The sequence below is a fragment of the Dendrobates tinctorius genome, unplaced genomic scaffold (genome assembly GCF_039654945.1).
Source record: "Dendrobates tinctorius isolate UK_male_01 unplaced genomic scaffold, ASM3965494v1 ptg000113l, whole genome shotgun sequence".
In the NCBI taxonomy this organism is placed as follows: Eukaryota; Metazoa; Chordata; class Amphibia; order Anura; family Dendrobatidae; genus Dendrobates; species Dendrobates tinctorius.
In genome coordinates this window covers 1,419,890-1,443,898 of record NW_027361781.1, presented here as the reverse complement: position 1 = coordinate 1,443,898, position 24,009 = coordinate 1,419,890, and the positions used below count along the sequence as shown (strand labels likewise).

Sequence of the window (24,009 nt, the reverse complement as noted above, 5' to 3'; positions counted from 1 at the left end):
TTGCCTCTACCCAAGTCACCAGTTCGGCCATACTTAGATACTGGGTATAATTTGGGTCTCCGGTGTATAAGAAGGATATAGCTGATCTACAGAGGGTGCATGGAAGAGCGACCAAGGTTACTAAGGGAATGGGCGAACTGTAATACCAAAAAAGGTTATCAAACTTGGAGTAGGCTTAGAGGCGATCTTATTAAAATGCAAAAAAATATGAGGGGACAGTACAGAGATTTTTCTAAAGGGGGCTTCTACGTTTATAGGAAAGAAGGTTTAATCATTATCACAGGTGGTGATTCTTTACTGTAAGTGCAGTGAGCATATGGATTCTTTAATGTAAGAGCAGTGAGACTATGGAACCTTATGCCACATTATGTTATGGATGATTCACTAAAAATGTACAAGGAGGCCCTGGATGTCTTTCTTGAAAACTTAATACAGGTTATGGGCAGTAGATTTTGGAGATGGGACATTAATCCAGGGAACTAATCTGATTGCCCTATGTGGAGTCTGGAAGGAACTTTTCCCCTAATATGGGGCCATAAGCATCTGTTTCATGGGGTTTTTGCTTTCCCCTGGAACAACACGTAAGGATATAGGACCTAACGATGGACTTGTGATCTTTTTTCAACTGTAAAAGTGTCAAAATTCATTCTGCAGCCAGGAATAGACAGTGCTACGCAGAAGCTAATGAAGGCAAACCATGCAACACTTTTAAACCGTAGGCTGGGGTCACACCACCATATTTTCTCTCATTCGAGAAAACCGGGCCAATTATGCTAATCACACTCTAACCAAACTCTGATCAGAGCGTGATTTTCTTGGATGAGTAGAAGATGAAAAAAAATCTCAATCTCCTGCACTCACTCAGTTCGTGAAATTCGGACTGGTCTCAGATGTCATCCGAGTGCTATCTGGTTTTTTCCATGGACCCAGAGACTTGCATGGCCAAGTGCTATTCAAATATCAGGTGCAAATAGTGCATGCTGTCATTCTTTACGTGGTCAGACATGTGTACTGGCCCATGGAATAACATTCGTCGGGATACAATCTGATGTTTTGTCGGATGGCACTCTGACTAAAAATACCGTCGTCTGCACGAGCCTTAAAATGCATGTATATAGGGAAAAAAAAATAATGTTCTTAAAAGTCGACATCCTCTAGATAGATGATGGAGATAAGTCCTGACTGAGTGCCTCTCTGACTAAGGGATGGTTTTTGGTTAATAGAGATGAACGAATCAATAAAAATTGCTTCAGATTTACACAAAATTAATTCCATTTTTTAGCAATTTGCTTCTGGCAAATCTAGTAAAATACTGATACGTCCGGACTCTAAAGGGTTGGAAAGGGGCTAAAATAGTAAAAAAAATATGATTCAGCTCTCCCTTTCTGTCTACTCTCCATTCTCCAAGCCTAGTCCTCCAGCTCCTTCTAGCTGCCTCTGATCGTTACAGGGGTCTTTGGTGACTTGGCTTTGCAAGATCACAATGTCACGTGAGGCTTATTCTCATTCAAACCAATCTGCAGTATTCGATCTTCTTGGTAGTCACTCATCTCTCTTGCTGAAGCCCTACTGTAAGAGTCCAACAGTATGCCATGCTCGGCAGCAGAGAGTTGCATAATCAGTAGATTTTTTTTTAATCTTTCGAAGTTTTCAAGGAACAAAAAAGTAGGTAGTGAGACTGTCACGGTCCCACCCCTCAGTGTGTCTGGGATACAGTAATTGACAGCTCAGCCATCCAGTCTGGTACAGGGGCGCGCTGACCTGTCAGTGTATGGATTGACAGCTCGACTATCCAATCTGAGACTGGGAAGCATCGGCTGTCTCCAATTGTTCATTATCCCAGGTGATTACCAAGCTACTTAACTGAGCTGTTTCTCCCAGACCCCTGCCAGACGTACATTCAGCTAAGCGGGGTTTGTTTCCTCGGTGCCTTGAGTTTTGTATGTTGATCTTTCTTTGTCTGATTTTGGACCTCGTTCTGACCATCTGTCTGTTTAACCCCTTCTGCTCTGATTTGCTAGTCTCCTGGTATTCTGACCTCAGAAGGTTACCTGACTGCGCTTTTGTCTGTTCCTTCTGTTTATGACGTACCCTTCTGGCTTCTGACCTTGGACTCCTTGACTATCCTGACTCATGGCTTGGCCGTGAGAAGTGACTAGCGTCGCAGAGCCATTTGTACAAGGTTGTACTCCCCCAGATCTGGAGAGGTCTCGAAATGTGTGAGTTATTGTACTGTGATCATGAATGAATGGTTGTACAAATCCCAGGGTAGACATAAGACTTGGCAGTAATCAGCTGGCACTGCCCATTAGTATTAATTATGGAAATCTAGTAACTTGGTGGTTCCCAGTACAACCATAGCAATATTTCACAAAACTCCTAACGGAAAGAAGATGTTAGCACTCACCAAAGCTTAGCAGGAACTAAGAAAATAATAAAATCTTTAAGTTTAAGTACCTATATAATACTGTATATATAACACTATAGGGACGCTAGAGAATATTCTTACACCCATGTTCTTAAACCTAATGGCTCGATTTGTCAATGTGCGCCATGCAAGGAGCAAAGGACTATAAATTACTCATCATAGACGGTGGTGTGTTTTTCATAAATTGTGATTTTGAGCCCAAGAACGTCATGTTACCCCTTTGGATGTCTTTTTGTAATCCCTGTCCTTGTCACTGCAGATACTTTTTCCCATGCCAAAGATGGTTGGCCGTGGATGAAGATGACGGTCAGATTTCACGGATGCTGGTTCCGGTAAATGAAGCATTTATGAAAAAAGACGAAGATGGGGAAGAGCAATCTCTTGCGACCTTGGGATTGGAGCAAAAAGGTTTGTATTGGCCAACAGCCCCCAATTCATCATTATGTAATGGTGATGTTAGAGGGAGCTTCCACCCCATATCTAGTCGCCATACATGGTGTTCTCCATTCTTCTGTGAGATCGTCTTCCTCTTACCACTTCTAAATGGCTGCAGCATAGGGAAGGGGAAAACCGTGGAAAATCTAAACTACGCCTGCAATGATTTTTTTTCTGCTGCTGGATGGACACAGCACCGCTTTCGTTAGTTCTGGATCATCCCATATAAAGGTTTGCAAGCTGCAATTAATGCAATATATACATCCCAAAGAGTGCAGCACTGAGCAGATCCCAGGGGGTCAGAGGCAATAATTCGCTTGCCTACGCATGCACAAACCAGAGCTGTGATTATAGAGGGTGGTGTTACTGAAAGCGGGGTTGTGAGAGTCGGGGTGTAGGGATGACAGACCAGTCAGTGGAGCGCAGCAGTGTCAACGCAGAAGCACGTAACATACATGGCGCTTGGACCCCATAAAGTGATGCCATATTCGAAAGCTGAAAACCTGTCCTCATTGTTTTCCATGTAAATTCCATGACACAAGCAAAAAAAAATCTTAAAATGGTTAGGAGACGAAACACAAAGTAAATGAGAAGACTGCAGGCCCTTTAGTGACAGAGAACTGGATCCCTTTGAAGGGGTCTTTCCCAGAATTAACACTTGACCCCTTCATGCTCCATGATGTCTTAGAATGTGGGTGTTTGGAGCAGACTCAGGATCGGGATCGGAGTCCCGTGTCTTCAGTTTGAATGGAGCGGTAGTCGAGCCTGCACATTGCCCTGTCATTCATTGTCCATGGGATTGACCAAGTGACCAAGTTATTTACACTGAGTGTTTCTTTAAAAACTTTCCCATGAACGTCCCTCTTCCCCGGACTCACCCCTTTCCGTGTTATATTCTTGGAATTTTAAGCATTTTAATGATGTTGTCACCATTTCGGCAGCCGCCATCTCCCAAGACTCCAATTTACAGCAGTACCATATGGTCTATGATCTGAATACAGCTCTGAAGGGGCTTCTGTCGATTGCTCTATGTTCTCATCGAGTCTGTAACTACAAGTCGGAGCCTAGAATTCACTTACTGTTTACATCAACCAGAGCCATCTGGTCGAATCGCCAACTTGCGTCTCCTGGGTTGAAGTAATTTAAGTAGGTACGGTAGCATGAAATATAAATGTACATACTGTACATGTGAGGAAGTCACATTTGTAACATGAATCAGAGGAATCAATTACTTTTTTGTGTGAAATGGTCGATGATTATCCTGGAAAGACAATTGGATGTCACCAGTGATAGAATATATTCCGTATATAGCCATGGTGTACTGGTCCTACATCTTGTACTCATGTGAGAGGGATGGATGGATAGATGATAGATAGATAGATAATAGATAAATAATAGATAGATGATAGATAATAAATAGTTAATAGATACAGTAGATAGATAAATAGATGATAGATCGATAGATGATAGATATATAGGTAATAGATGACAGATAGATGATAGATACATAGATTATAGTAAATAACTACATAGATTTAAAAAACAAGTGGGTAAGTTTTAGGAAGATGTGGAAAAAATGCTGCAAAGTAAGAAGTTTTCGAAAATAGAAGTGTCAATATTTTTATCAGTTTACAAATGCTAAATGAATGAACATCAGAGAAATCTAAATCAAATCACTATTTGGTGACCGCCCTTAGTCTTCATCACTTCTTCTAGATACACTCGTACTTGCACACAGTTTTTGAAGGAACTCAGCAGGGAAATTATTCTAAACATCTTGGAGAACTGACCCCAGATCTTCTGTGGATGTCGCTTGTGCAAACCTTTCTGTGTCCTCATTTAATCCCAGACAGACTAGATGGTGTGAGATCAGGTCTCTGTGGGGGCCGAATCATCACTTCCAGGACTCCTTGTTTTCCTGTAGGCTGAAGATAGTTTGTAATAACATTGGCTGGATGTTTGGGGTCATTGTTCTGTGGCAGAATAAATTTGGAGCCAATCAGATGCATGTTAGTTCTTATGTTTTCCATAGTTGATTTGCTTGAGCATCTTCTCATACAGAAGGTACGTTTTTTGGTGGTGATTCTTTCATGTAGACCTCTTCTTGCCAAACAGTAGATGGGTGTAGCTTTGTTCCACTGGTTGCTGCAAGTTTTGGTCTGATGGCACAGCTGGACATCTTTCAGTTTGGAAGGCAACTGAACATAATGTGTCTTTTATCTGTTGTACTAAGAGTATTTGCTCGACCACTACGTCTACGGTCCTAAACATTGCATCTTCAAAAGAGCTAGAAGAGCACATTTTGACTCCCCAGTCTGTTTTGAAATATTTTCCTGGGAGAGACCTTGCTGATGCAGTATAACTGCCTTGTATCTTGTAACATAGTAACATAGTTTTGAAGGCTGAAGGAAGACCTTATGTCCATCTAGTTCAGCCTATTTTTAGTGCAGCTGTTCTGCATTGTTGATCCTGGGGAAGGCAAAAAATCCACAGAGTAGAAGCCAATTTTCTCCATAGGGAAAAAAATTCCTTCCCCTAAGCTGGGTCAACCATCTACCTATAATATTCTGTTATTCGTAACCTTCTATACTGTTACTCACAAGAAAAGCATCCATTAATTTCTTACATTCATTCAGTGAGTTGGCCATCACCACTTCCTCAGGAAGAGAATTCCAGAGCCTCACTGCTCTTACCGTGAAGAACCCTCTTCTATGCTGGTGCAGAAATTGTCTTTCCTCCAAACGAAGAGAATGCCCCCTTGTTCTTGTCACAGTCCTTGGTACAAACAGTTCATTGGAGAGATCTCTGTATTGCCCTTTGATATACTTGTACATATATATTAAGTCTCCCCTAAGTCTTCTCTTTTCTAGAGTAAATAGACCTAATTTTGATAACCTTTCTGGGCATTGTAGTGAACCAACTCCATTTATCATTTTAGTAGCCGGCCTTTGAACCCTTTCAAGTTCAGTAATGTCTTTCTTGAGCACCGGCGTCCAAAATTGCACACAATACTCCCAAGTGTGGTCTGACGAGTGATTTGTACAGAGGGAGAATTATGTTTTCATCTCGTGTCCCCAGACCTCTTCTAATGCATCCCATGACCCTATTTGCTTTGGTGGCAGCTGCCTGACACTGGGCACTCCAATTTAGCTTCTTATTGACTAAGATGCCTAAGTCTTTTTCCATGTCTGATTTCCCCAGCAGTTTCCCATTTAGTAAGTAATTGTAGCATCTGTTTCTCCTTCCCATGTGCATAACCTTACACTTATCTGTGTTAAACCTCATTTGCCATTTTTCAGTCCAATTCTCCAAATTACTCAAATCTGTCTGTAGTTGCAAACTGTCCTCCTTTGTGTTAACTACCTTACATAGTTTTGTATCATCTGCAAATACTGATATTTTACTGTGTAAGCCATCCACTAGATCATTAATAAATATATTAAATAGAAGGGGGCCCAATACAGACCCCTGTGGTGCCCCACTAGTAACCCTGGCCCAATCTGAGGATGCCCCATTAATAACCACTCTTTGTTTTCTATCACTAAGCCAGCTAGCTTTGCTCAGCCTTGCCATAATGTACTGTATAACCTGTGACATGAAACAGTCTTCTAAAACCTCACCTCTATAGCAGGGTTTGGCTGTTCCACTCCCAGTTTTAAGACTCCTACACAGCTGTTTCTGTTACAGTTAATGACTGTTTCCGCCTGTTAAAATGATGATCAGTTTCACCTGTTACCTGGTTACTCGTACACCTGACTATAATACTACAAAAATCTGTGACTGTATACTGTATGACTGTGTACCTAGAAGTACCTAGAATAATTGATGAAGTTTAAGGGCGATCATCAAATATTTATGGGATTTAGATTTCTCTTTTTTTTTTTTCATTCACGTTGTATTTTATTAATTTTTAAAATAAACTATTAACACTTCTAGATTTGAAAGCATTTTTTCCATACCTGTCTAAAACATTTGTACAGTACTGAACATCAGCATTTCCATCAGTTGGAGTTGGAAACAAATGGATGTATTCCTTATCTGTATATGCGATGTTTCGCAACGTTTTAGATGCCAAGGACCATGTAACGCTAGGTCCTTCAATATTAGGTGCTGGAAAACAGAAGATCCTCATTTGCGACTGTCTTGGCTCATGTCAACAAACTTACTGACTGTTTCCAAAACCAACCCCAGGACTATAACACAGATTGTATTTCAGGTCTTGATGTAATTTCATCTTTTTCTGTATAATTAATCTTTGTGCTCAGAGGTGAAGATGCCTAAAATCCTTGTGACTGCTGTACATTGAGGTTATGCCGTCAGTATCTGGGTGTGCACATATATCAGTATATTACATTTTCTCCTACAGCCAAATCCACTACATACACAGTACGAGTGAAGACTGGAGACAAGAAGAACGGTGGGACTGATGCCAACGTCTTTATAATTCTGTTTGGAGAGAAGGATGACACTGGTACGCAGCACTCATGCTATCGGCATTTGGGTATCTCCATAGGGCCGCTAAGTCTGAAATAGTGGGGAGTAATATTACAGCCATGGACTGGTCTTCTAGTATATTGATCTCTATTACCATTATGTTTTCTTTTTAGGTTTTATGAATCTTAAAGCTTCTAAAACCAACAAGAACAAATTTGAAAGAGGGCAAATTGATGTTTTCACGGTGGAAGCTGTGGATATTGGGTCACTCAAAAAAATAAAAATTGGCCATGACAACAAAGGTATGAAATGTCTTTTTCTCTTCAGCTTCTCCACCTACAGTATATCTATCTATCTATCTATCTAGTGGCGTAACTAGAGTACGATGGGCCCCGATGTAAGATTTGGATCTAGCCCCCCCCATGTTGGTCAGATGTATGGGCCCTTGTAGCATTCTAAATCCTATAAGGACATACAAGTTGCACCCCTTCCACATTGTGTAGCATTTTGGGCTCCCTCCTGGTATATATTGGCACATTTCCAAAATTGTGTGTAAACAACTTTGTTTCAAGCATGAGATGCTCTTTCAAACTCACCAGTGGCAAGTAACAGGTGTAGGCAATATGAAAATCACACAAGAACGCAGATAAAAAGGGGAGAAGTTATCTCAATTTTTGCATTGTGTGTCTGTGTGTGCCACACTAAGCGTGAAGAAGAGAGCTGTCTGAGGACTTGATAACCAAAATTATTGAACACTATCAACAATCTGAAAGTTACAAGTCTATCTCCAGAGATCTTAATGTTCCTTTGTCCATGATGTGCAACGTAATCAATAATTTTACAACCCATGGCACTGTAGCTAATCTCCCTGGAAGTGGACGGCAGAGAAAAATTGATGAAATGTTGCAATGCAGAATAGTCTGAATGATGTATACCCAATCAAGTTCTAAAGAAACTCTAGCTGTCCTACAGGTTCAGGGTGCATCAGTGTCAGCTCGAGCTACAGTGCCTTGTGAAAGTATTCGGCCCCCTGGAACTTTTCAACCTTTCCCCACATATCATGCTTCAAACATAACGATACCAAATGTAACTTTTTGGTGAAAGAGTCAACAACAAGTGGGACACAATTGTGAAGTTGAGCGAAATTTATTGGTTATTCTAAATTTTTGTGGAAAGTCAAAAACTGAAAAATGGGGCGTTGAATATTATTCGGCCCCTTTATTTTCAGTGCAGCAAACTCACTCCAGAAGTTCATTGTGGATCTCTGAATGATCCAATGTTGTCCTAAATGACTAAAGATGATAAATATAATCCACCTGTGTGTAATCAAGTCTCCGTATAAATACACCTGCTCTGTGATAGTCTCAGGGTTCTGTTTGAAGCACAGAGAGCATCATGAAGACCAAGGAACACAACAGGCAGATCCGTGATACTGTTGTGGAGAAGTTTAAAGCCGGATTTGGATACAAAATGATTTCCAAAACTTTAAACATCCCAAGGAGCACTGTGCAAGCGATCATATTGAAATGGAAGGAGTATCATACTACTGCAAATCTACCAAGACCCGGCCGTCCCTCTAAACTTTCATCTCAAATAAGGAGAAGACTGATCAGAGATGCAGCCAAGAGGCCCATGATCACCCTGGATGAACTGCAGAGATCTACAGCTGAGGTAGGACAGTCTGTCCATAGGACAACAATCAGTTGTACACTTCACAAATCTGGCCTTTATGGAAGAGTGGCAAGAAGAAAACAATTTCTCAAAGATATCCATAAAAAGTGTTGTTTAAAGTTTGCAACAAGCCACCTGGGAGACACACCAAACATGTGGAAGAAGTTGCTCTGGTCAGATGAAACCAATGTTACGGTGCTGCAGCACATGACTAGGGTAGGAGGGGGAAAACTGACCCTGCACTGTGACTAGGCTGATACCCTTTGATGGGGTGGGTGTTATAATTAGGTAACCGAGGAAGATAGCAGGGGAATAGGCTAGGCAACCAGATAACCAGAGAGGTTGGTAACTTAGTGGATTGCAGACCCCTAAACTGACAACACAACTAGAATTAGCTGTGGGACGTACCTACGATGCCCTAGACGCCTCGGCACAGCCAAAGAATTAACTAAGCCTAAAGAGAGAAAGGGGGAAGCTAAACTGCCCCGGAGTAGAACCCCAAAGGAATAGATAGCCCCCGAACATATATTGCTAGTGAGACAAGATGAGACACAAAACACAGGCAGAAAATAGAGTAAAGTAAGCAAATGATGGGGCCCAAACTGTCTAGATAGAACAGAACAGCAAAGGATACTTCCTGCAATCACGCAAAAAACCCTAAGAAAAAATCCAACACGTCTGATATGCAAAAATACTGAGGCCACACGACCTCTCCCCCACTAAATCAGAACTCTGGTGTGAACTGGGTGCAAAACAAAAGATACTGATATAACGGGATTAGAAATACTGAAAAGACTGACATGAGCTGTTGCATATGGAACAGAGTCCAGTACAGGTCCCAGCAGGGAACAAGGCTGAACCAGCAGAGCAAAAATCATAGAAAAGCAAAAATTGATCAAATGCAAAAAGATTCAAGCAGACAAATAACTTATCTGAAAGATGCAGGACAAAGCAGGAGGCAAGCAGACTTCCAAAATTCTCAGAAAGAAAACCCAATCACTGGCAACAACTGAGGGAAGGTAGCTCACTTAAATCTCTCCAGTCTGTAACACCTGACCTCCAATCATCCTCCTCAGGTGATTGACTTCTGTCAGCCAGACCAGCTCCATTACCAGCAGCCACCACCAGAGGGAGCCCAAACTCAGAAGCCAGGGCAAAAGTGTTCACAACAAGTGAGCGACCCATTCCTTGTGAATAGACCCACCGACGATCCTAGGTTAATCTCAAGCGAAGACATATAGATTGGGGGAAGGGGGTCCCTGAAAGATCTAAGGACTTGGTATAAAAACAGGTCACCTCCTAATAGAAAACAAAGAGAAGGCTGCTGAAACAAACTGAAAACAGAAACTAAGACTTGCAGAACCGGCGATCCCAGAGCTGCACTAATTAAACACACAGAAGGCAAAGCAAAGCTCCAAGCCAGTACTCAAGCGGATTAACACTGTTGTCCAGCAAGGACTTTGAGACAGGTGCAGGTTAATAAAGGGTGATACAATCACCTGACCCAAGACAAACCCAGCACCAGAGGAAAAAGACCAGCAGCCAAAACACTAGAAGAAAATGTCAGATAGTCACAAACTGAACAGATTCTAACAACCAAAATCGAACTTTTTGGCAACAATGCCAAACAATATGTTTGGCGTAAAGGCAACTGTGACGAGTGTCAGCTTACGCTGAGTCGTTTCTTTCTTGAAAGAGTGGACCCTCTGGGCCGTGGCACCCACCCACCTAGGGCGAGCTGACCTAATGAAAACCACCCCCTATACAGGGAGTGTCAGGGGCAAGACCAAGGGGGTGAGCCACCACAGCAGCTGGACCAGACGGCCGGCTCAGGGAACAAGACAAAGCAAGACGAGTCGTTAATTCAAAGAAACTTCATTAAGGAAGACTTCAGGTACAACAGGTGCAAAACGTGGACACACAGAACATAAGGCAAGGTGTGTGCAAGAGCACGCCGAAGTCCAAGACTTGAGGAACTCTTCAGGGTGCAACAGCAGCAAACGTGAACACACAGTTCATGGAACAGGGTGCGTGCAATGGCACGCCGAGGTCCAAGCATGGAACATGCAGATGGTACGCAGACATCGGACTCCGAACAACAGTCCACGATCTACCAGGGCATCAGGGTCTGTAGCTCAGAGGGTGATCGGCAGGATCCGGACATCCAGAAGTCAGCCAGGGTTCCATGCAAGGAAACAAGATAGAGTTAGTGACATGGTGCGTGTCAACGGACACGCCAGGATCAGGTTCACAGAACAGAGACCTGCGCATGCCCATGCCAAGGGGCATGCCAGGGACGGGTCAGGTTCACAGGATGGTGGCCTGTGCATGCCAAGGGGCATGCCAGGGACGGGTCAGGTTCACAGAACGGTGGCCTGCGCATGCCAAGGGGCATGCCAGGGAGAGACACAGGGTACGGTGGCATCGGAATCCAAGTGCTGGCATCGACCGACAGGGTCCAGTTATCTGGCTACGGACATCAGCTCTGGACATCAGGCCGCAGTCATCTAGGTCCAGACCTCTGGCAGCGGTCGGCAGGTTATGGAATCCGGCAGGCAAACTAGGGTCAGAGAAGAGCAAAAGAGACAAAGGCTTTGTGCTAGAGTAGCACGAAAAGGCACAGTGCGAGAACCAGCGTGAGTGCAAGGAAGCACAGAGACCATGGCTGGGAGCACCGGCAGGTGGTACCAACGATGGCAGTTGCAAGCGGGCACGACTAGAGGCGGCAACGCTGCGGGGCCACACAGCCAGACCACTATAGCACTGGACGGGGCACGGCTGGGGCACACACAGGAGGCTAGGAAGGCCAAGCACATGCAAAGGGCATACGAAGAAACAGAGCAAGGGAAGACAAGACAAGAAACAAGACAGAGCTTAGGCAGTGTACGGAACCAGGAACGGAAGCATAGGCAGAAACACGGAATCAGGTCAGAGCAACAACAGAGCTAGCAGCGGAGCGTAGGCCGAAGCCCAGAGCTGGGCCAAGAGAGAACCTTGGGACTAGCCTAGAAACGTGCAAGAGAGCATAATAGGAAAGAGTCTAGCAGCGGAGGGTAGGCCGAAGCCCAGAGCCGGGCCAAGGCAGAGCCTTGGGACTAGACATGGAAAAGAGCACAAACGGAAAGAGAGGAGGAATGGTGCGTGTGCCAGGGAGCACTACAGAGCACCATAGGAGAGAGCGAGGCAGAGCAAGCAAAGACTGAGACCATAGGGAGGAACAAGGCAGAGCAAGGCAAGGTACGAAACAAGGCATAGCGAAAACAGGCAAGGCAGAGAATAACAGAAGGACTACAAGTCCAAGCAGGACAAAGACGAACATGGCACAACGGACAAACATAAGACAAGGCACGGGACAAAAGACGGAGTACGAGCACGGAGCGTGTGCAGAGACGCACGACAGAGCTAGGTGCAATGGCACAGAATAGAGGGAGCGCCCCACTGACCAAGCAGCCATGCAGGGACCCAACACAATACTCAGGCCCTGAGCATAGGAAGGGGCGGTCTAATATAGGTCATAGCACCTCCTCTTCCGGGTCAGGACCAGGGGAGAACTTCCTAGTTCAGATGCTCCAGGATCACAGAGTGCAGTCACATGATCAGGGTTTCAGACATGACGAAATGATTGCAGAACCAGACAGTGCAGGATCCTAGGAAAGGTCACATGATCAGAGTTTCAGACATGACGAGATGATTGCAGAACCAGACACTGCAGGATCCTAGGGAAGACACATGATCAGGGATTCTAGACATGACGAGAAGATCACAGAAGGCAAAGCAGAAACACAGGCATCTTGCAGCTCAGCAGACATGAGGTGAGTGTGCACACTGCTCTAGGGAACAAGCAGGATAGCAGACATGAGATGCGTGTGCACACCGCTCCAGGGTCATGAGGCAAAACAGACATGGCGGACATAACAGACATGGCGAGCATGACAGCAACACAGCTCATCACCCTGAACACACCATCCCCACTGTCAAACATGGTGGTGGCAGCATCATGGTTTGGGCCTGCTTTTCTTCAGCAGAGACAGGGAAGATGGTTAAAATTGATGGGAAGATGGATGGAGCCAAATACAGGACCATTCTTGAAGAAAACCTGTTGGAGTCTGCAAAAGACCTGAGACTGGGACGGAGATTTGTCTTCCAACAAGACAATGATCCCAAACATAAAGCAAAATCTACAATGGAATGGTTCACAAATAAACGTATCCAGGTGTTAGAATGGCCAAGTCAAAGTCCAGACCTGAATCCAATAGAGAATCTGTGGAAAGAGCTGAAAACTGCTGTTCACAAAAGATCTCCATCAAACCTCACTGAGCTTGAGCTGTTTGCCAAGGAAGAATGGGCAAGAATTTCAGTCTCTCGATGTACAAAACTGATAGAGACAAACCCCAAGCGACTGCAGCTGTAATCGCAGCAAAAGGTGGCGCAACAAAGTATTAAGTTAAAGGGGCCGAATATAATTGCACGCCCCACTTTCCAGTTTATGAATTTAAAAATAAATTTAAAATAACCAATAAATTTTGTTTAACTTCTCAATTGTGTCCCACTTGTTGCTGATTCTTCACCAAAAATTTACATTTGGTATCTTTATGTTTGAAGCATGATATGTGGGAAAAGGTTGAAAAGTTCCAGGGGGCCGAATACTTTCGTAAGGCACTGTATCTGTCAACATTTGAATTAAATTAAACGTTATGGCAGGAGACCCAGTAGGACCCCACTGCGGACAAAGAGACATAAAAAATCTAAATAAAGTACACGTGAGTAATCCAAAATGCTTCTGGGAAAGCATCTTGAGGACAGATGAGATCAAGATAGAGCTTTTTGGTAAAGCACATCGTTTTATTGTTTACTGAAAATGGAATGAGGCCTACAAAGAAAAGAACACAGTACTTACAATCAAATATGGTGGAGGTTCAAAGATGTTTTGAGGTTGTTTTGCTGCCTCTGGTTGTGGGTGCCTAACGGTGTGCAAGGCATCATGAAATCTGAAGATTACCAAAGGATTTTGGGTCGCAATGCAGTTTCCATTGTCAGAAAGCTAGGTTTGCATCCCAGGTCATGGGTCTTCCAGCAGAACAATGACACCAAATATTCTTCAAAAAGCACCCGAAATGGATGGAAGCAAAGCGCTGGAGAGTTCTGAAATGGCAGCAATGAGTCTGGATCTATGTCGCAGTGAACACCTGTGGAGAGATCTTAACATTGCTCTTGGGACAAGGTGCCTCCATATATGAGAGACCTGGAGCAGTTTGTAAAAGAGTGGTCCAAAATTCCAGCTGAGAGGTGTAAGAAGCTTGCTGATGCTTATAGGAAGCGAATGATTGCAGTTATTTATTCCAAAGAGTGTGCAGCCAAATATTAAGTTGAGGGTGCCAACAATTTTGTCCTGCCCATTTTTAGGGTTTTGTGAGAAATTATGTCCAATTTGCCTTTTTTTTTTTCGCTTTTTTTTTTTTTAGCTATTCTAATACTCACAAAGGAAATAAACATGTGTATAACAAAACATAATTGCACTTTCGGCCATGACTGTATATTCTCCATCTTGGCATATATGTCCAGTATCTATCTATTTCTCTTTAGACCGTTAATACAGCAATCAGTGGATACGTTAGGGAAGCACATTGATTTATATAAAGACCCCTATAAATATCTGCTTTCGTGGTGATTTATACTATCGCTTTCTTCCCTCTCCCCAACTTTAGCCATTTCCGTGCAGTAAGGGTCAGCCACGTGACCCCCAGACCCCACCGTGTAAAGCTGTAGTGTGTGAGGGGCGCCCTGTGCGTGTCTGACATGGCCCCTCTTTTCCCTGGGCTCTGTAGCTCTATGAGCAGGCATGCCCACCCCGGAGAACGTCGGACAGTAGACCCACACCTTCTCCCTTCCTCTATGTCTTGCAGACAGTGTGCGCATTTCCATTAGAGGAGTGTTGCTTGTTCTTGGCTTACGTTCAGGTTTCTTCTCTGAAGCCTGAGATCATTTATTGCTCCGGGTTATATCAGGTGATGTGTGGCATCTGAGCGCAGTCACATCTATCACTAATATTAATAGTTGCTTTCAGCAGCCGCCTGGGGCGAGGAGAGCGATTTGGAAGTGACGCCCTGTCAGCTCCTCGGATGTTTTCTTGGCTGGCTGTCATGTTGCGTTTGGCTGATCGTTCTGCTGTGCGACTTTATATCCTAGGCACCTCTGCTGGTTGGTTCCTCGACTGGGTGGAGGTCGATGCCCCTTCACTCGGCCAACGCTTGAAATTTCCATGTGGGCGATGGTTGGATAAGACAGAAGATGATGGCGCCATCGAGAGATACCTCTTCCCTTCCGATCTACAGACCGAGCAGTATACACCTTGTACGTAGAATATTAAAGAAAATGACCGATTGTAGAAATTGTTTAAATATTAAACTTTTTTTCACTATTAGATTACTTTATCACTAACTGTATTAGAAAACAATCTAAAATCTTGCAATTTCACTCTGGACACCAAGCCCAATACTAGACTCATTCTTCTTGTTCTTTTCAGCAGCCACATGGCTATAAATCAGTAATAGACTGTCTCTGACTCATTGACTGGTATAGAAGTATTTTCTGAGCATGTTCAGCTCATTGTACGGGAGGAGTAGGTGAGCTGTGACATCACCTATTGTGAATGGTGGATCCTGTGTTATCTACTGTATATAGAGGTGTTATCAGTCATTGTACAGGAGGAGGTGAGCTGTGACATCACCTATTGTGAATGGTGGATCCTGTGTTATCTACTATATATAGAACTGTTATCAGTCATTGTACAGGAGGAGGAGGTGAACTATGACATCACCTATTGTGAATGGTGGATCCTGTGTTATCTACTATATATAGAGCTGTTATCAGTCATTGTACAGGAGGAGGAGGTAAGCTGTGACATCACCTATTGTGAAAAGTGGATCCTGTGTTATCAGACATTGTACAGGAGGAGGAGGTAAGCTGTGACATCATCTATTGTGAATGGTGGTTCCTGTGTTATTCCCTGTATATAGAGGTGTTATCAGTCATTGTACAGTAGGAGGAGGTGAGCTGTGACATTATCTATTGTGAATGGTGGATCCTGTTATATCTACTGTATATAGAGGCGTTATCAGTCATTGTACAGGAGGAGGAGGTGGTGATCTGTGACATCATCTTTTGTGAATATTGGATCCTGTGTTATCAGTCATTGTACAGGAGGAGAAGGTGAGCTGTGACATCATCTATTTTGAATGGTGGATTCTGTGTTATCAGTCATTGCACAGGAGGAGGAGGTGAGCTATGACATTACCTAATGTGATTGGTGGATCCTGTGTTATCCCCTGTATATAGAGGTGTTATCAGTCATTGTACAGGAGGAAGAGGAGGTGAGCTGTGATATCTATTGTGAATGGTGGATCCTGTGATATCTACTGTATATAGAGGTGTTATCAGTCATTGTACAGGAGGAGGAGGTAAGCTGTGCCATCATCTACTGTGAATGGTGGATCCTGTGATATCTACTGTATATAGAGGTGCTATCAGTCATTGTACGGGAGGAGGAGGTGAGTTGTGACATCACCTATTGTGAATGGTGGATCCTGTGTTATCTACTATATATAGAGGTGTTATCAGTCATTGTACAGGAGGAGGTGAGCTGTGACATCAACCTATTGTGAATTGTGGATCATATATATATATATATATATATAATGTTTGTAAAGCACTGTGGAATTAATGGCACTATATAAATAAGTAAAATAAATAAATATCCACCATTTACAGTAAGTTATGTCGCAGCTCACCTTCTCCCCCTCCTGTACAATGACTGGTCTATATGTGTTTAGGCGTTGTCCTTCGTTGTAATCTTGTTTGGGATGGTAACGAGACTGCTGAAAAGTCTTTAGTAAAGAAGAGGAACTGAGTCTAATATTAGACCAGTGAGAAAAGTGCAAGATTTCTGTTATTATACATGATGATAATACAGTAGTAGTGTAGGAGGGGAGTGCTTCTACTTCGTTAAATGTAAAACCTGTCTCTGAAGCATCACTGGTGCACTTTCTGAACCATAATTTATGGGCTTCAAAGGACCCATAATGTCAGTTTCCACGGTGTGACATAGGGCATATATTCTGCCCATGAGTGATGTGTGACATTGGAGGGCATGCTGACCATTAACTTTGTGTGAATTTGGGGGCCATAATGACCCATCAGGTCTGTGTGACATCAGGGTCCTACTGACCATCAGGGCTTTTTGACATTGGGGCCATACTGACCATCTGGGCTGTGTGATATGAGTAATACTGACCATCAGGGCAATGTGATATCAGGGCCAGGCTGACTATCAGCACTGTGTGACATCGGGGCCAGACTGACTATCAGGGCCATGTTACATCAGGGCCATAATGACCATTGGTGCCGTTTGACATTGGGGACCATACTGACCCACAGCGCTGTGTGACATTTGGGTCATACTGAACATTGGCGCTGTGTGACATCATGGACATACTGACCAGCAGGCCTGTGTGATATCAGGACAATGCTGACCATCGGCGCTGTGTTACATTGGGGGCCATACTGATCATTGGGGCTGTGTGACATTGGGGCTATACTGACCATCCGAGCTGTGTGACATCGGAGCCATATTGACCATTGGGACTGTGTGACATAAGGGCCATATTGACCATCAAAGCTGTGTGATATTGGGGCCATACTGCCCATCAGGGCTGTGTGACATCGGGTGCCATACTGCCCATCAGGGTTGTGTGACATCGGGTGCCATACTGACCATCGGGGCTGTGTGACATCGGGGCCATACTGCCCATCGGGGCTGTGTGACATTGGAGCCATACTGACAATCAGGGCTGTGTAACATCCGGGCCATACTGACCATCGGGGCTGTGTGACATTGGGTTATACTGACCATCGGGGCTGTGTGACATTGGGTTATACTGACCATCGGGGCTGTGTGACATTGGGTTATACTGACCATCGGGGCTGTGTGACATTGGGTTATACTGACCATCGGGGCTGTGTGACATTGGGTTATACTGACCATCGGGGCTGTGTGACATTGGGTTATACTGACCATCGGGGCTGTGTGACATTGGGTTATACTGACCATCGGGGCTGTGTGACATTGGGTTATACTGACCATCGGGGCTGTGTGACATTGGGTTATACTGACCATCGGGGCTGTGTGACATTGGGTTATACTGACCATCGGGGCTGTGTGACATTGGGTTATACTGACCATCGGGGCTGTGTGACATTGGGTTATACTGACCATCGGGGCTGTGTGACATTGGGTTATACTGACCATCGGGGCTGTGTGACATTGGGCCATACTGACCATCGGGGCTGTGTGACATTGGGTTATACTGACCATCGGGGCTGTGTGACATTGGGCCACACTGACCATCGGGGCTGTGTGACATTGGGTTATACTGACCATCGGGGCTGTGTGACATTGGGTTATACTGACCATCGGGGCTGTGTGACATTGGGCCATACTGACCATTGGGGCTGTGTGACATAGTGAATTCAGTTACATCTGTCCATGGAAAATAAATACCCTAAGGACTGATAAAATCCTCCAGAAGTCATTCCTGAAATTCCTTTGTGCAGATTTCTGTCTAGATTTGCTCTTGTTTTAGTAATGACTCTTCCATTGTCAGCGCTGACAATAACGTGGCGACTTTGTGTTTGTTTCCCTGCAGTTGTTCCCTATGAGATCACGGTTTACACTAGCGACATATTTGGCGCTGGGACAGATGCCGATGTTTTCATTGTTCTTTATGGCAGAGATGGAGTCTGTACTCAGCAGAAATCCCTGTGTGTAAACAAGCGAGAGCGCAAGATGTATTTTGAGAGGAACTCCGTGGACCAATTCATAGTGGAGGTAAAGTTACTGCATCTTAAAACCTGGTCTATTTTAGGCCTATGATCCTCTTCGACATGTAAAAAAAAATTTGTGTTTGTTTTTTCAGGTGTAGTTTAGTTTACTAAAATTCCACTTCAAGGTTCAATCTTCACCTGATATGAGGTCTGCAACCTTACCCAAGTTTCAGATTTTTTGTGCGAATGTCTCACAGTAATATAGGCTACATAGGAGGGCCGTGTGTCTCTCACAGTAATATAGGCTGGATGGGAGGACCGTGCATCTCTCACAGTAAAATGGGCTGGATGGGAGGACCGTGCATCTCTCACAGTAAAATAGGCTGGATGGGAGGACCGTGCATCTCTCACAGTAAAATAGGCTGGATGGGAGGACCGTGCATCTCTCACAGTAAAATAGGCTGGATGGGAGGACCATGCATCTCTCACAGTAATATAGGCTGGATGGGAGGACCATGCATCTCTCAAAGTAATATAGGCTGGATGTGAGGCCTGTGTGTCCTTCCCAGTTTTATAGGCTGGATGGGAGGTCTGTGTATTTCCTAGTAATATAGGCTGGATGGGAGGACTCTGTGTCTTTCACAGTAATATAGGCTGTATGGGAGGACTGTGTGTCTCTCACAGTAATATAAGCTGGATGGGAGGACCATGCATCTCTCACAGTAATATAGGCTGGATGGGAGGACCATGCGTCTCTCACAGTAATATAGGCTGGATGGGAGGACCGTGCATCTCTCAGAACCGGGAGTGGAAGTCCTAATGGATTTGTAACATTTTTGCAACATAAATTAGCTACATAAAGGAAATTATTTTTTTCATGTTATTGATTACCTTTATGTTACTAAAATTCTACTTCATTCTGCAATCTTCATTCTTTCATTCATTTTCAGACCCCTTATCTGCCGTTTGCATGTGCAGATTTTTCTTTAGTTGGAGTGTCTCTCCCAGCACTATTGGCTGGATGTGAGATCTGAGTGTATCCAGGGTGGGGCTGTCATCGCAAGCTTAATATTAGATGTATTAGAACAACTCTAATGCTGTAACTATTTCCTCTTCTTGTGCTTTACTCCATGTCTACAGTCTGTTTTCTCTGCCCTCTCTGAGACAGCAAATACTTTCTCCCCTGTCCATGCTTTGGAGATTTGTGTCCTTTCCGCTCATGTCTAACGCTGATAGTAGAAGAGCGGCTGAGAACAGAGAGAGTTGTCAGGACCAGAAGTTCTGACGGATTTTTAACATTTAGGCAAAAGCACTCGGCTACATAAAGGATTTAGAGAAACTCTGCAGCGGCAAAATGTTAGAACATTGTTAATGAAGACAAGTTGCTTAACTTTACATGTAGGAAATGTAAAAAAAAAAATGTATTTGAAGGAGTCATTGTCGTTTATACTTATCACAGCCGCGCTCACTCATTCCACCTGTTAGCTTTGGCGTAACATACAGATTTCTCGCTCAGCTGTGTTTCCTTCTCCTCCTGTAAATATTTGACTCAGTACAGTGGGAATATTTAGACCCCATGTGAAAACTTTCAGGAATTCTAGTTCCTGAAATTCCAGCATCCACCATTCTGCCCTTTCCCACATCCCTGACTACCAAACTCCATGCGCCCCACATTCAGCTGGTGACCTACAAGCCTTCCTAACCATAACTTATCACTTCTAACTCTTCCCGTGCTGCACCTATTCCCTAGATCTGGAGTGCACTGCCTAGGGCCACCAAACCCCTTCAGATAACTCTCCTAACACCATTTGCTGTGGATAAACACTGGATGCGTTTCTCAAGGCTGTGAAACTATAATTAATAATTAAAAGACTGTAATTAATCAATAATTAATTAGTAGTTGCTTAATAATTAAGTAATTAAGGCTGCTATCTCTTTAACCATAGATAACGAGGTTGTTTTACTACCACCCCTTCTCTAATTGCATCCACGCTGAGGACAGAAAGCATCACGTGCGGGCCAAATTAATGGACTGACCGTACAAGAAGTAGACGAGCCACATGTATCAGAGCAGGAGTCAGACTTAAAGGGGCTTTACCCATCCTGTACACCCCAGACATATCCGCGGGAGTAAGCAATGACTGCAATTTTTGGAACTCCCATGCAAATGAATATAGAGAGACCTTCATGTTCGGCCTTCTGTTAAGTGCCCCGCAGGGGATGTTCCCTAAATTTTTGAGATGGGACCACCTCCCTAATGACTCTCTATGGTGGTGACACAGTTCTGCTGGTTTATTATTGGAAACAGTCAGTAAGCCTGTCGCCAGGTACACCGACTGCGTAGCTGTGCTATTGGGAAGTGTCTGGTGTTCCAAAAAAGAGATTTTTGTAGAATGAAAATTGGCACAAACTCCTTGTAGGGGCATTCTGCAGGGCTTGTGCTTATTTACAGAATTTGATAGGAGATAATATGGCCGGCACTCAACGGTAGAGAAAGCGCTGGTGCTCGGTAGTAGAGTAAATTCAGTGACGCGCAAATACCGCTGCACAGATGTATTCCAAAGAGTACCGTATATAATAGTGCTGCAAGAAAACAAGGATCAGGCCAATGTTTCGGTCTACCGACCTCGATCACGGCCAGAGGGAGTAGACAGGCGTACATGCGCTGCAGTGTAAAGTTTGTAGGAAAGGGATGGAGCCGCTTGGATGGCTAAAGCCAGATTCATGGTCTGAGCTTAACAAGACCGGTCATGGGTCTCTCGACTCAAATTCAGCAGCTTGTAGGCATACAGTTGGGCTCAGGAGACCGACGGGCAGTCCGGACTTTGTGGTCTGTACTTGGTCTGTGAATGCTGGACTTGTAAATCCAGCCCAAGAGACTGCCACCGATCATCACCTGCACGGTTACACAACGGGTGGAAAGAATATTTGGTAATTATTAGGCAATGAACAATCAGGTTTTGACATAGGAATCAGAATAAATGAGCACACGTAGGGATCGGAGCCACTTTATCAGGGGCCACAGATTAGCAACGCGATTCACGCTGCTCTGCCCCAGCATCTCCGGCCTGGCATCCTGGCGCTTACTAGGTCCTGCAAAGTCATACAATGCACAAGTTATTGAATGAGGCCTAGCAAATAGTGATGAGTGAATGTGGTCGGATAAGGTGTTATCTGAGCATGCTCGGGTGCTAACCGAGTGTCTTCAGCGTGCTCGAATACTATGTTCAAGTCCCCGCGGCTGTTTGACATACAAAACAAACAGGCAAAACCTACATGTCTTTCAGCTTCAAACAGCGGCGAGACATGCAGTCGCAGGGACTCGAATATATTTTTCAAGCACACCGAAGACACTCGGCTAGCGCCCAAGCATGCTCCGATAACACTCACTCATCACTACTAATAAACAGTGAGATGCCAGGCCAAGGATGCTGGGTGCGGAGGCGAGGACCGGACTGGATACCAGACAAGGGCAGCATAAACTGAATTGCTCATCTCCATAAAATTATGATGGCTAAATGACTGATTCAGAGCGTTTCCGAAACAGCAGATCTGGTGGGAAGTTCTCGGTATGAAGTAGTGATGCAAGGAAGGACCACTGTGAAGCTGCTGCGGCGTCATGGGCACGCTTTATTGCGCATAAGAGTGGCTGCTAGCTCTCCTGAAGCACAAGTTGCTGGAAAAGCTACTATGACAGAAATGAGTCAGGACGCGCAGAGCATCGCAGATTGCTCACGTCTTTTTGCATCATCTATATGGGCAGAGCTCAATTCGTCATTTCCCTGTTTGGGAGATCTGTAAATTTCCCGCTGATCCGTGTAACATGTCGTAACTTTTCCTTAATGACGAGCTCAGCCCCGCTCCACGCATTTGCCTCCCAAGCTTACAGATGCGCCATTACCTGGAGAAAGCTCACAGTCGGAGGATCGGCGCAGAAAGCTCCTCGTACCGGCTGCTCTGTCACAGTCTGTTGGACAGCCAGCATGGCGGTGATAATAGGCTGCCTGATGAATTATTCAGCGCTCGCTGACAGTCGCTGTCGGAGATTATCGTGCCTGGAATGTAATACGCCTTTACACGTTGCACGACTGACACCTTCCGATTGATTTTGTTCCATTGCTGTCCTTAAATCAACTTCCACTTGACCCACATACTAAGCATCGTCTGGCTCGCTGACTCCTGCTCTCTTCCCTCCCCGCAGCTCGAGGACATCGGCGACGTGATTGAAAAGATCCGTATTGGGCACAATAGCATGGGCATCAACGCCGGATGGCACTTGGACAGAGTGGAGATCCGGAGACTTTTACCAAATGGAAAGGTGGGTTTTGAAATCATGAGGACAAAATTATATTGTTTATTATAGACATTTATTTTGTGCATTTTTTGTTTTATTTTATATCATCTTTTGTACATTTTCATGTTCTCAATACCAACTGCTCACCATGCAGCATAGACCGACGTGATCGGCGCGCTGGTCGTTTGCTCTCTAGGAGCTGATTTTTTGGCATCATGGAACTTTACTTCAGATTCTAGAAGATGCTAATCCTCATCATTTTTGAAGCGGAAACCACTGGTGGTGTTTTTCCTGTATAGTTTTTGGGGTGATTATTAAGTGTGACTCAAGAGCTTTTTCAGGGAGTGGTCCAGGCAAAATCTGCCTGAAAAAGAAGTCATGTGCACACGCACATCAGCAGCAATCCGAGCTAGCACCGATCGATTCTGTAGAAACCACCTAAATGATGCTGTGTTTAGGTGTTCCGACAATTGTGGCCCTCATTCTTCCCCACTCCTCCTCCTCCTACAGCACAATCGCAACGTGCAACAGTATATGGTAATATGGCAGCCATTGCAGTTCAATTTCCTTGGGGAGACTAAAAAGTGGAAAAAATATAGAAAAAATTAAAAAAAAAAAATCAGAAAGTTTGAACCCCTCCCCCACCATTATTTTACCAATAAGGCCATAAAAGTCTGATATAATAATACTTTCAATTATTAACCTCATATGATATATGCTGTGAAGCAAAAAAAAGGGAGGAAAGAACAAAAGCACTAAAAAAAAAAAATTGCCTGTGGTGGAAGGGGTAAAACATTCCTGACATAAGAGATATACGTCCTAGCATATATTAAATATTATGAGAGAAAGATAGATGGACCATGGGGGGTATTTTTGCCGTCAGTTTTCTATCCTTTTATGTTTTTCACGATTTTATGCGGGACATAAT

General features: G+C 44.1%; 1 protein-coding gene across 4 annotated transcripts in view; it reads left to right on the top strand.

The window, feature by feature from the left end:
- The window catches only part of LOXHD1 (lipoxygenase homology PLAT domains 1), a 283,627-nt gene that overhangs the window by 191,112 nt on the left and 68,506 nt on the right, over positions 1–24,009 (top strand). For 3 of the 4 annotated variants that reach the window (XM_073589763.1, XM_073589760.1, XM_073589761.1), the window contains 6 exons: positions 2,688–2,836; positions 7,230–7,334; positions 7,471–7,599; positions 15,155–15,319; positions 18,670–18,851; positions 22,989–23,105. In XM_073589763.1, coding sequence (XP_073445864.1) covers positions 2,688–2,836; positions 7,230–7,334; positions 7,471–7,599; positions 15,155–15,319; positions 18,670–18,851; positions 22,989–23,105 — 847 coding nt within the window. Of the gene's footprint in view, positions 1–2,687; positions 2,837–7,229; positions 7,335–7,470; positions 7,600–15,154; positions 15,320–18,669; positions 18,852–22,609; positions 22,850–22,988; positions 23,106–24,009 lie in introns of those variants that run through there. The other variant, XM_073589762.1, reaches the window with a different exon arrangement.